General features: G+C 42.4%; 1 protein-coding gene across 5 annotated transcripts in view; it reads right to left on the bottom strand.

Moving 5' to 3' along the window:
* ppp1r9a (protein phosphatase 1, regulatory subunit 9A) overlaps window positions 1–13,726 on the bottom strand; it is a 51,750-nt gene that overhangs the window by 34,007 nt on the left and 4,017 nt on the right. For 2 of the 5 annotated variants that reach the window (XM_004547917.5, XM_004547918.5), the window contains exons 1-2: window positions 12,340–12,811; window positions 9,444–10,959 (exon numbers count right to left, since the gene is read on the bottom strand). In XM_004547917.5, the coding sequence (XP_004547974.2) occupies window positions 9,444–10,820 (1,377 nt within the window). In that variant the 5' untranslated portion in view covers window positions 10,821–10,959; window positions 12,340–12,811. Of the gene's footprint in view, window positions 1–9,443; window positions 10,960–12,339; window positions 12,812–13,726 lie in introns of those variants that run through there. The other 3 variants (XM_004547916.5, XM_012918283.4, XM_012918281.3) reach the window with 2 other exon arrangements.

The raw sequence follows: 13,726 nt of genomic DNA, 5'->3' as shown, positions 1-13,726 counted from the left end.
TGAGGTCATGAGGGAAGATGAGGACTGATGAGGGTGGATCTGTGAGGGAAGGTAAGCGTAGAAGAGTGGGCGGAGGCTCAGTGATGGAGAAAGATAAGGGCAAGCGAGGGACTTCTACGCATCTGGGAGGCAGATGAACTGAATAGTAAGCGGCTGGAATAGAGAATAATGGTGACTGAGGGAAGGAGTGATGAGATAAATGAAACAGCACGCACAGGGGAAATAAGAATAGGTAGGCAGGAAGAGAGTGAACCAGAAACAGACTGAAACATTTAACAGAAAGCATTTGCCTACAAAACAAAGACACCCGATGGTTATCTGGCTCTAAACAGAAACCCCGGTATGCATCTCCATCCTGTCCAAACACCACCTGGCTTCCAGGCTCAGAAATTCTTTAAGAACAGATAAAATATGTAGAAGGGTTATCTGAAATATAAAGGTCAAGATTCTCTCTCACAGCTACTTCTCTTCTCAGATAGGATGTATAATATCTTCTTGTTCTCCTACAATAATTGGATTTTGTTCTGGGGAAAAAATACTTTTGGATCTGAAATACCAGTAGAGCGATAAGAGGCTCAAAGGCGCACAAAGAATGATTTGGTACACCGTCGTGTGAGAGTGTGCTTAACCTTGGCAGGGTGGCAGAACTGCTGCCTGCTGCTTTTATTACTTTAGGGAGGTGTAAAGTGGCAAGAGAGTAAGACCAGACATGCACCTGGCAACTACTAGCCTGACAGCTGTGGGAAAAACTGTTGGGACCATAGTTTGACGGATATCAATATGTTTACCCATATTAGTCGTTCGGGACTGCTGTGGCTGAATCGATCTCAGCTCCTCCTCTCCATATGTCCAAGGATCCTTGGGTAAGATACTGAACCCTGGGTTGCCCAGTTGTCAGGCAGAGGTGCTTAGGTATAGATAAAAGCATTGCATGAAAGTCTGTGTGACTGAGCGTATGAGACATTGAGCAGAACGCGCTGTGTAAGAAGCAGTCCATTTACCATTAGTCTAACAAACTGGCTGCGACTTTGACCTCATCATACTGTAATTACAAACCCCTACATTTTTACTTTAGTTATAGTAGCTTCACACAAGGAGAGTCACTAAAAAAGGGAGACTGAAGCATAAGGGACCGTTTCCCCATGTGGTTCTCCCTTGGAAATGGAGCCAGCTTTTGAAGGTTTTAACACAACACGGCCATTTTCATGTAAATATATTCATCTATGCTGCCTGCAGTTTCTGTCAAGCTTAACACCGTGCTCGGGTCAAAAACAAAAAAACCACGACAGAAGTTTACATTCTGGAACAGCTATAAATCTCCTTGACTCTGTGTCATGCTGCTTGCTGATGGTGATGCGAATAGTCTGTATGAAGATAGTCCACAGAGCCAGAAAACATATCACCTTTCACAATTCTCCCAGTGTCAGTGCTTATCCTCCCACAAACTCATTCATCAACATAAAATACAGGCAGATATAATCCCTTCTCTAAGATCTGGACTACAAACCGCAAAGTACAATCTATCATTCTTAACTGTATCAAATGGCGTCTCTTATCCCCTCTTTTCTTAGACTTAACCTTCATCTGCACAACGCACTGATCAACGCCCTGTGAAATCAAACACACGCGCGTTTCTGTATTTTGCCGGTTAACAAACCTCCAGCAACAGAACAACTGGCGGTTATGTGCAGACTCTGCAGCGGTTCTGCTTGGGCAGGCACTCTTGTTATCTTTTCTCCTGTCCTCGCATCAGGATAAGGGAGTATACTTTGACTCTGAAATACGGTTTTACAGTCATCTGTGGATGCTGCTGCAGGCTGTTTGAGTCCTTGCCCAAGATGGCACGGCATGGCGTCCAGTCACGGCGAAAAGCCTCTGATGGTATTAAACTGGGCCTTTGGTGAATTGGTGCCAATGCTGCCACCCACCCTGCGTCTTCCAGACAGTGGATGTTGTCCAGGGCAAGACGAGGCTGGAAAACCCAGGAGAAATGTTCCAACTGGTGTGGCATGAACCCAACAAACTCTGCAGTGGATAAACTACAGCCTGGCTCTCTCTCTCTTTCTTTCTCTCTTTCTCACACACACACACACACACACAAAAACTCATAGTCTTCTCTGCTGCGACACCTCAGCGTATTTGCATTCCATTACTTCTACCTGTGGCCACCCACACAGACACATTCGCACGACGCCAGGCTGGAGAACTGACAGGTGCTGAAGAAAGTGTCTGGATACTGAGGGGACAAGACAGTCGCTGATGGTGGAAATAAATGAATGTCAGACTCAGACTGACAGCAATAAAGAGGTGGGGATGGGAAGAACAGGGAGCGAGAAAAGAGAGGAGGAAACATAAACATTCAGTATACAACTCTATATAAAGAGAGGTGAGAACATACAGGGATTTACAGTCAATTCAAGGCCAGCCTCTCTATCTTCTTGACATATATCCTCCCTCATCTGGGGAAGTGACACTGACAGGGAATGCCACAATCACATAAGTCAGCGTTTCTTTTTTTAACTTTAGACACCGCTTCTGCATACAAAACAGACACACACACACTGTTCATACAGGAGGGCAAAACTTTTGATTTGTGTTGTCGTTTTAAAAAGCTGATTTTTCATCTGCTGTATCTACAGCGGGCTTGCTTTTCCTTTCTATCGGCTACTGCACAATACTACAGGGGGCCGCTACTCCCACCAACACCTGAGTCAAGGGCCAAATACAGGACAGGAGACAAACCTAAAGGGAAACTAGACAGAAGAACTAGCTTAAAACAAGTGCATATTATCATATACAACGAGAGGGAGGAAGAGATTAGAAGTAACACAACATGTTGCTTGTTAAAGCACATGCCCACTTGCTATGCTATGTAATTCATTAGGCTGCGATAATGGCTGTGCAGAGAGTGGGACTGCATTTCTACGAATCATAATAACTAGTCTGTGTGATCTGGACTGCTGTGAATGAAGCACAGAACCCTAAAATTATCTTAGAAAGGGACAAAAATGGTTTATAGGGTTGATTTTGTTTGTATCAGCAGATCTCAATCTTGTTTCTGACTCATAAACAAGCACATGGTGATGGTGCGGCAGTCAGAACCTTCCTAAACACGAGCTTAGCAAACGCTGAGAACATTGTGTCACTGAGATGCTGTGTTCTCTGCAGCTTTTTTTTTTTCAGCAATAAAAACTGACAGTGCACTGGTAATATCATTAGCACGTGGCCAGATTGGGTAGGTGGGGGGTTGGTTGATAGTTCATGACACAGTCTGCCGTGTGGCAAATGACCAGCCTCAAAAACCGCAAGGCACGTCTCGCCTTTCCCGGATCATTAAAAATGCATCCCCCAGGGAGGATCGGGTGGCACCGAAACAAGCAAACAAAAACACAACTGCATTAATAATGGAGTGACTAAGCTACAGGCACGCACAAAATACACGCATGCCCAACATCCGAGTCAAGAGTAGTTGTTCCTGTCAGAGGTAAGAGAGGAAGGGAGTCATGATTGTTTTTCTATGGACAGCATAACTGCTAAAGAAAAACAGTACTTCACTGGACAGCTTGGTTTGAATAAAACACTGCTTGATACATACTTTCATATAGGTTTTGATACTTTGTAACATGTAACATTTTTGTAACTCTGGTTTAGTTACAGCTTTACCCAGCTATGTAGAAATGCAACAGAGTTTAGGGCATAAGAAGAAATCTGAGGCATGCTACAGCTGAGATGTGCACAGAAACAAGAGACCTACCAGAAAACCTTTTAGTACCAGTCATCAGCTGGATTATCAGTTATATTTTTGTACTTTGACTCATTCCTGTTTTGGAAATAAATGAACTTAAAGTACTGCGCAAAACACTTGAGACACCCTCCATTTTTTATATTTTGCTTCCAAGGAGCCAGAATTTTATTTTATTTTCTTCATGTATTAAGTGAGGTTGAGCAATTATTTTCCAGGCTTTTTTGAAGGTCTTTCAAACTTTGTTTTTAGACATTGGCTGCTTTTTAACTCATTTTCTGTTCAGTCCTAGTACCTGAGCATGTTTTTTGTTGGTTAAGTCAGCGGTCCCCAACCCTGGGCCTCGGACCGGTACCGGTCTGTGAGTCGTTTGGTACCGGGCCGCGAGAGTTGAGGCTCAGGTGTGAAATGTATGGTTTTCAGGGTTTTTATTGGTTTTCAGCGTTATTTTGTTATCGTTTTTATTGTTAACTCGGTTTTCCTGGGTCTTTTCACTTGTGTTATGAATAAATCTTCTTTTTTTCGGTACCGGTACTAGTTTTATTTTGTTGTATTTATCCGCGACACCTTAAAGGCCGGTCCGTGAAAATATTGTCGGGCATAAACCGGTCCGTGGCGCAAAAACGGTTGGGGAGCGCTGGGTTAAATCACTTAATTTGGATCTATGGATCACTCAAGCTTTCAAAAAGGTCTGCAACCTAAAGGATGAACCAGTTCTGTGTCTACACATAACAGACAGCTTAGCAAAGAATCAAATTCAATTGGTATCTTTGGGCACTTTATTAGCATCCTGTCACAAAATAATTTGTTCAAATTTCTTTAGTTGATTCTATGAAAAATGTCAAAGATAAAACAGTTTGACAGGTGCAAAATGGTATTTTTGCAAAATGATTACAAAGAGCTGTTAGGTGTAAACTTTGTATATCTCAGCGTGATGTGCAACGTATCCTTAAAAAACTGGGGAAACTGGAGATGTGGCACGCAGAAGAAGAAGTGTCAGGCCTAAAAAAGCAGATGACGGTTTCTGAAAGTCAGGTCCTTAAGAACGAGGGAAAAATCCAGTAAAGACCTGACGCTGGACCCGAGAGAAGCTTCTGGCTCTTCAGCTGATCCATCTACTGTTCACTGAAGCTTCACTGAAACACACTGCCAGCGCAGTAAAAGCATACCTGCACAGTGGAACACTATCAGTCACAAATTAGCATCCCTGGAGCCCTGACTGCAACATTATTGCAGCAGTGTGGGATCATCTTGACAGAGAATGTAAGAAAATCAGCCAGCATCCACAGAAGAGCTTTGAATGTCAATTCTTGAAGACTACTGAAAGAAGCTTTCTGAGTTCAGGCTATGGTGAAGAATAAAAGTAGTCAGACCAAATACTGACTTTCAAGCTTTGTTCAAGCTACTGTCTTTCCATGTATGTCTTTCAAAGTCGCTGCACATATTTCCCATTTTCCTAGAAAAATATAAAGAAATGAGGGGTACCACTAAATTCCACAGTATCCTAAAAATTGAATTTTGGTTAAAAAGACATCCACTAAAGCACAACACTATACTGAGGAAGATTAAGCTGTAGCAGTGCTGCTGCAGACTTAAATTGTATTTACAAATTCCTAAATCCATGTCAGTGCTGGATCCAAAATTCAAGCAATGCTGTTACACATACAGTATATCATCACTCAGAAAGACAGATTGCACTAAAGTAGAGTAATCCTTTCTATCAGAAAACATGGTCAGAAAGCAAAGCTCCTGGCAACAGGCCATCTAATTTGAAATGGTCTTACAAGACTGCATTAGTTGATGCTCTAGATAAGGATGTTTTTGGGGTTACGCATGTTTTCTGTTGATCTGTCTGAATAACAACATTGTTGGACAAACTGTCAAATACACGAGGGAGGACTAGGGCAGAAATTACATCGTGACAAAAAGTCTGGAGCCTCCACTGTCATGTACTGTATTAAGGGCAGATAAATGAGCTCCAAAATTCTCAGGAGAAATAACCCTCTCTTAATTCCTTGCATGCCTGACGAATGGCACCAAGACAGCGTAAGTTGTGTATTTTCTCAGTTTTTCAGCATCAGCAACTTTGTCTTTATGTTCTTTCATGCTTCAGTAAAGTACAAGATGAGTGTGTGAATTGGTTTTGCCTGCAAAACGCACACGGCAATAGTACGCAGAGAAAACGTGTGTAGGTGGTTTTTGCAACCAAATGTTTGCAGAAGGATCTAATCTGCAAGTACGAACATATCAGTTGGAGGCAAATGAGCCAAAGAACGCCAATTATTTCATGTATATACCTTATCCTTTTGAAAACATAAAATAAAAGCTCCATATTTATAGTGCTCATCAAGAAACACACAGATGTTTATACTGAACATAACCATCCTTTTTATGCTGTAGACTATACATCTTTCAAACTAGGGTAAAAGGCAGAAAAATGCATCTACAAACACTTTTGCAACACATAAAAGGAGTGACACACATCCATCGTAAAGATTAAAGCTCTGAGTCAGAGTTGTGCTATCATTCCACTCAAGGTACAGAAGCAATGGACAAAATGTAGATCCAGTAACAGACAGCATGCAGAATGGAGTGGGTGATTACACAGACGCTTCAGTGGCCATTTAACTAGTGCTCTACTCACCACATCTGTTTAGTTATATTAGGATACTGCAGTGTTGCAAGTAATGAAAATGCAATCCCTCTAAAGGCAGAAAAAAGTCATCAAAAGGTGATATAAACGCCCTTCGTTCAGACGAGTGGTAAACAAGAGGAAACTGACAAAGCAGACAGCACACAGAGGTCGAAGACTTCTGTTAAACTCCTGGGGTGCAGTTCAACAAAACAGGGAAAGAAAATGCACTCATGAAAAGGAAAAATCAACATGTAACAGATGTTTGAGCTTTTAGGGTCTACATGTAGTCAAGGCTTGAACATTTCAAGCCTGAGAGGACTAAGAAGGTGAAGTGAACACTGGTTGAGATCAGTCACCCCCAGGCAGTCATCAAAAATTAAAAGAACCTTAGTTACATTCCTATGTCTCCATTATATCCTCAACATGACACCAGCTGCAAAGAACACACAGCAGTGGATTAGTGCATTAGAAAACTGGATCTACTTTAATACAGAAGTCTGTCTGCAGACTGGACAACCCAACCACAGGTTCGAACGTCAAGGATAAAACCACCTACACTTCAATGAACATAAGACCTGATTTTCTTCTGTGTTCGCCTTGGATAGCTCAAAGCAGCCATTTCTCACTGGGGCAGTGAGGATGTAACAGCTAGACTTTGCAGCCATGGAGGCAACTCCGTGAGGCGGTACTTACTGTAGACACAGCAAACTTCATGCTAACGGCATGATGTTTGCCTTGTTTTCTGTTGTAGCACTCAAAATTGTAGCATGATAAGTTATTCATTATGAAAAATACAAAAGAAATCTGAGGATGAATACCACTCGTCTGAGAATACTTGTTAATACACCAACTGAACACACTTAGACTTTTTCGGGGATATCACTAAAGTCATTATCCGAAGCCAGACATGAATATCTGGTGTAAATTTCATGGCAATTCACAAATCCTTTTTCCGGACTTAAGCGGAACTGGAAAACAGACCCTGCTTTCCCGGCTTCACAGAGATTGATACAATATACTTTTTTGCAGCTGCTCTTAACTCACTCTGCATATTCACAAAGACTGAAAATTGATTGCGTGTCATCTATTCTCTGTAGCTACTACGAAGATTTTTTTTTTAAAAAATTAAAGATTTTATAAGCAGGTCCATTGAAATGACTTGATGGGCATGTCTAAGCAGTATTACACAAATAGAGGGAACATTATGTATTAGATTATTAGACGGCTTTAAGACCCTCTTCTCCCACAGGGGTCAAGCTGGACTCGTGTGGGGCTGGGGGCTGAGAAAACAGCTTTGTCTCTTTCAGTTTACAGAGAGATGAACAAAAGACAGAACGCTGTTTGTTTCTCGTGTACTGAGAGGAGGTGGGGCGTACGATGGAAAAGTGGGAGGGGCGCATGTTTAATTGTGTGTGTGCGTCTTTGTGGGGTAGGGGGCAGCTTCTCTCTTGAATATTCCATATGATGAATGAGCGTCAGTCCTTTTCACGGGAAACAGAAGCCTTGAAGTTAAAGCCAACAACAGTGCATAATCTACGCCTCTTCAACCTGAATACGAGAACAAGCTTTTTAATGTATTTACTCTATTTACTCGTTACTTACTGGTTAGTGAAAGTGCAAGTTGAAAAAAGCAATGCCATTTTTTTCTTCTCACACACACACACACACACACACACACACACACACACACACACACACACACACACACACACACACACACACACACATAATAATTAAATATAAACCTATTATCATATTATTTTAATTTAAATTAATTTCCATCATGGAAATGCTTGCATGTGTGATGAAACCTGAGAGGAAAGAAGAGAAAAGAGCAAAAGGACCAACTTTTCAGAGACAGCACACGGTAATTAGTGAGCTAACATCACGTTTTTCTCCACAGAATAACTGGACTAATTGTTCTGGTTCATTATAACGTGGTTATAAACCTGTGGATTGTTTGCATTAGCTTGAGTTAGATTTACATACAAGAACTTAAATCTCTCAATCATGACTGTGAGTTTTTAAGAAAGCTTAAAATATGAATATATATATATTTGTATGACAAATTGAATTAAGAAGATCAAACTGGTAACAAAAGCCACATTGCTAATTGATTCTAAATACTTGAGGATAAAGAAGGAAAAATATTTTCCATAATCTCCCAAATCCAGCTCCCCAATCCACAAGCAACACTGGCTGCATTGTGCCCAACTCAATACTGAAAACAGCAAAATTCTCCACTGCAGATGAAACAAATACCATAGTACAGATAATTGTATTTACTGGAGAAGAAGTCACTGTCTACAGAAACAATAACCATTTTCCATTAGCAAAAACGAGATTTTCTATAATTCTATCCACTGTGAAAGCAGAGTGGGATCAATGGTAAAAATGCATGTAATCTTTAGCTATGTCTACTGTAACCTTGCATAACACATCAAGGTTAACCAAAACCACACATACACAAATACAGACACTACGGGTCCACTGTGTGCTGAATATACAGAGCATTTCACAGATATGTGAAGACTCCATAGTTTCACAAACAACTCCCCGAGCAAAGAGGCTCCGAAAGATAAAAAAACAAAAAACAAACACAGTATCTTGTGTGAAAATTGTGTGGGTGCAGAACCAGCATGACTAACACATGCATAGATGTTGTGCTCATGAACATCAAATGCTTTGACCCTAGCATCACAAAATGGCCACAACCTTCAACACCTATAGCATCCAATAATGTGATATTTTACCTAACTCAGTATACACTAAAGGAAGAAAATGCCAAATGAAAAAAGTCAACTAGGGTCATGTCATTTGTCATGTTTGCATAACCTCATGAACCTCATGTGTTCAAACAACAAAGCTAACCACAAAGAGTAGTTCAGTGGTAACTATAAATACAAGGCCATAAAAAGAAAGCTCTGAATACTCTAAACTATTAGCTCTCTGTTGTTTTAACCTACTTTTGATAAGCACTGCACAAATGCTTTTATGCCGGATTGCGTTCAAATGTGTTTACACAATTTCGGCTTTCACAACACTTTTGTGCAGCATTTGGCTTACTGTAATAGGAGCACTGCTGAAGCGAATCTTCCTCTTCGGAGGGATGTCCTCTTTGTTTTCTTCCGCCAGACCAGGAATCTCTGTCAGATCGGACCCCGGGTCGTAGACAATGTCCTCGTCATCGTCACCGTAGAGGTCATCCTCGGGATCCGTGCAACTTTCCCCCCAACCCTGGTAACAGGCGTCCCCATCTGCGTTAAAAATCACCCGCTCATTCCCAGTGTATTCCTCATCAGGCTCGTCCAGCTGGTCCTTGGAAGATTTTTCTTCCTTTGAAGCATCTCTGTCCTCTTGGCTTTCCCTGGTGGTCGGCAGCAACTCGTGAGTGGTATCCTCTAAAGCTTTGTTTGTAATTACAGCACCATGTGTAGGTTTCGAGGATTTGGAGGTTCCTAGATCCTCAGTTTGTTTTGTTGTGTCCTGCGGTTTCTCCTCTTCTTCACAAGAACCATTAATCTGGTTTCCATTGGTGGAAGCACCAGAAAAACGCTGTCCTTCTCCCACTGTAGCCTCTCCAGCTTTGTCTTGGGTTTCTTCCTTTTGTGGAGCATCTTGTTTGCGCTCTGAAATCTCTACTCCAGGACTCGGGCTCAGGAGGTCCTCCGAAGACGAGGATGTGGGTAACTTGCCCCCTATCCTGTTCCGGTAGGTTCCACGAACTGGAGATTGTCGAAGAGAATCATCCTCACTGACGTCTCCACCATGGCGCTGGAATCCGTCAGGTGAGTAGAGGGCTCGTCTGCTGACTCCTCTATATGAAACCCCCTGGTTGTGGTGGTCAGCGTTTTCAAAAACAGCACTGAGTTGGCTGACAGTTGGGGAGGATGCCTCTGTCCTGGAGCACAGAGAATCCAAGGAGTCTGTACTGCCTCGGTTGGACCTCGCCCCTCGCCAGTCATCGAGGTGCTCATGGGAACCCCTTTTATCACGGCCGTAGGGAAAGACTGGTGATTGGGACTGGTCGCGTGACTGTTGTTCAAATAGCTTTCTGGTTTCGGAAAACTTTGCCCCGGCACCTCCAATCCTTTCTGCTGATGAGGAATGCTGAAGTTTTATCACTGATCCATCAGCCTTATTGACGAAGTTTGTGGGCTTCACCAGCTTTTGTGGTGAGGATTCATCACGACCCCTAGTCTTAGCAGCTGCATTCTCTGACCCCATTTGCATGAACATGTCCTTAATGCGACTGACGTGTGTGCCATACTGGCGTCCCCTCGGTTGTTTCACCCGCTCGAGGTCTTTGGGCTTTGAGTCTCCATCGAGCCGAGGCTGGTCAAAGGCCTTCTTGAGTGCCTGAAACTCAGCCCGGTAGGCGTTACGGTGGGGGGAGGCACTCCGGAGGCTGGTCCTCTCCCCCGAGGCCTCCGTTTTCAGCATGATGATGCCTTTGGATTCAGAGGAGATGTCAGCATTGCCTTGGCCGCATTAGAGCACCGAAGTGAGGTATCTTGTTCTACTAGTAGTGCCACTCGGTCTGATCCAGCTGTTGTTATAGTTCCGTTAGGCCCATTCATACCTGTAAAGATGAAAGGAGATGTTATAAAGATAGAAAAATGGTTTTGTCGAGTGAAGACAGATAACTGTTTAAACAGGCTCACAATACCATATGGAGTCAAAGTGCCTCCTTTTGTCAGTGGAGCTTCATGATCAGAATGATGGTTAAAAAGCATGAAAAAAGTCATTTTTACCATCAGCACCACTCTTCAGACACATGAGGGCAAAACGAATTACAGATACTTATGCGTGCAGTAAAAGCTCTCAGTACAAGAGAACTACTGCAGTGATAAAAGCCAATCGGACTCTAAAGGGCCTCCAAAGATGCTGTGTTTAGCATCACGGAAGAGCTGCGCTGCTAACCCTCTTAGATAATAAATCCTTTGATTTGTGCTTCTTTTTGTTTAAAATGGTGCTATGCTCTAGGAAACATGGTTGTTTCCTTCTTCTTTTCTTGCTCTCTTTCCGTTATCTCCCCCACCCTCTGTTTTCCATATGAAGCTGTGACCCTTGTACACTAAGACATCCTTCAACTCTCTAAACCATAACTGACATTATGGTTGTGGCTTCTAAATGTCAGCTCCCAAGCTGAAAAAAAATGTTGCTGGATGCACTCAACCATGTGTGTTGATACCATCCAATAGAAAAAAAAAGAAACATTTAATGAAAGGCCCACATTTGCAATAATACAGGGTTAGAGCAGGGTAGTCGGCTGGTAGGAGTTAAATATACACCTACATCCGTTAATGTTTAATCCTTTTTGGAAATGCACGCCACAGAGAGTGAAATGAAACATGACACAGTAAAGCTGGGATAAAAATACATTATTAAATAAAAAAATAAGGTCCATCTGGGACACAGAATCCATTAACCTAAGTTGTGCTGTAACCCGCAGCCTGGATGCTATAGATGCATCAGCAACAGCAGCGGTGCCTGAAAACTAAACGTCCTGGCTCAGTATTTAATATTCACTATGCTGGACTCTTGCAGCTCAGTGTTAACACCTATGTGAAATGCTTGCGTTAAAAATATTAACAACAACAATAATTAATCTGAACTTGGGGATCATCTTGTGCTTTGCACCCTCTGAGGATTTTACGCAGGAAGATAATGAGGACGATAACGTGAGAGGTGAAATATAAATTGAGGCTTGTGAACATTGGGATCGGTGTCAGTGGGATCAGACAAACAGGCGCACATCAGCCACACCGCACAGTACATGACAGCTCAGGTTCCCCCCCTTCTGACACCGTTTCACGCGTATTTATTTACATTCTTCCAACTGCAAATTTCCGCGACATCAACCTCTAACCTTTCTCAATAATTGCAAAATAAACACAAGTTAACCTCAGATAACATCGAGGTTGCTTCACTGTTACAAAAACAAAAGAGTCAGACTTACATTCATGGCTCCGGCTTCGCTGGACGCGCCGCACACATAAACTGTAATCCAGAGGGGAAACTTGCGAGAAATGCGGATGGTCTGCTTGCAAAAGCTATCGAAAATAACATTTCTATTCCGAGCCCGTAAAAAGCCAGCCCGGAGCGGAATCGCCACTAGAAACGTTTGGACATAACTAGAGCCGCTATAACGCCATTGCATTGCAGGCAGTGGGTGATGCTGCCAGTCGCACAATGGGGGTGTCGGTGCAATTTGGGAAGCTCATCTCACTGAGAGCTGCACTGTGGCAGCATTTGCAGGACGGCAGAGTCCGATGTCCGTCTGCAGTGTGGCAAACTGAACTCGCTTAGCTGCAGCGATAGCCGGCGATTTGCGAATGTAAAGCCTCATGTGACAGGTGTTAAAACCTGAAGCCAGCAATGGTTTGGTCCGATAATCTGCTGCGCGGAGGGGGTTTCAGCGAGCTGCAGTCTGGCATAAATACCAACACACAGCAACTGTAACTTCGCTGGTTCATCAGTGGGATTTGGGTGGGGTAGAGAGGGTCAAGGACCACTCTGACTGTGTGATGCGCGTTCAAATAAGGGTTTCCAAAATGTGGTTCGAGGACCAGAAAGTGGCCTTGAGGAGTTTACCTGGTTTAAGTTTAGAGAAACAAACAAACAAACAAAAACAAGTAAAGTTGGATTTCACTCAAAGTTCAGTCTGATGGCAGAATTTGAAGAAACCCTTAAACTGTTTTGTCCATCGCTTGTATTACTATAAATACACATGCAGCTTTTAAGTCTGACTGGAGAAATGTATAAGGGGGCAGTTTAATCAAACAGCTCTGAGCGCCATCTCACACATCCACCATGAGGAACTACATTAAAATTGCAATGATCTCTTTAGTTAGTCATCTCTCTCCTCAATTAATTCCTGAGCATTCATTTTTTTAAGCCCCATTAAAGAAGATCAGAGTAAAAAAAAAAAGAAAAACTATCTGCCTGGGTTGCATTCAGTCAACAGACCCCACCAAAAGCACAGGACTTAATTCATGTGATGAAGCGCTAGAGAAAAGGAAGCTTTGTAAACATCCAAATGTGTGATTATTTTTACAAACAGCACCAAGTTACATAATTGCTGTTGTTATGTTATAATAGACGGCATTGTTTCTTCTAACTTTATGAAAGCACAAGCTGTGTGCGAATTTGGATGAGGCCTTCTGAGGAAAAACATTTGCTTGTTCAGTCAACATTTAACCAAACCATACTCGGTTAATACAAATGTGAGTCGCAGATTAGAACATGAACTGTTATAAGTTGATTTGGGACACTTCACACTTCAGATGAATTTTCAATAGGCCTACATCAGTTTTGAATTTAGAAAGTGCATTAAAAACAAGTCT

Source organism: Maylandia zebra, linkage group LG22 (genome assembly GCF_041146795.1).
Source record: "Maylandia zebra isolate NMK-2024a linkage group LG22, Mzebra_GT3a, whole genome shotgun sequence".
Classification (NCBI taxonomy): domain Eukaryota; kingdom Metazoa; phylum Chordata; class Actinopteri; order Cichliformes; family Cichlidae; genus Maylandia; species Maylandia zebra.
Note: the sequence above shows the minus strand (reverse complement) of the source record. Positions and strands in the feature narration are given on the sequence as shown.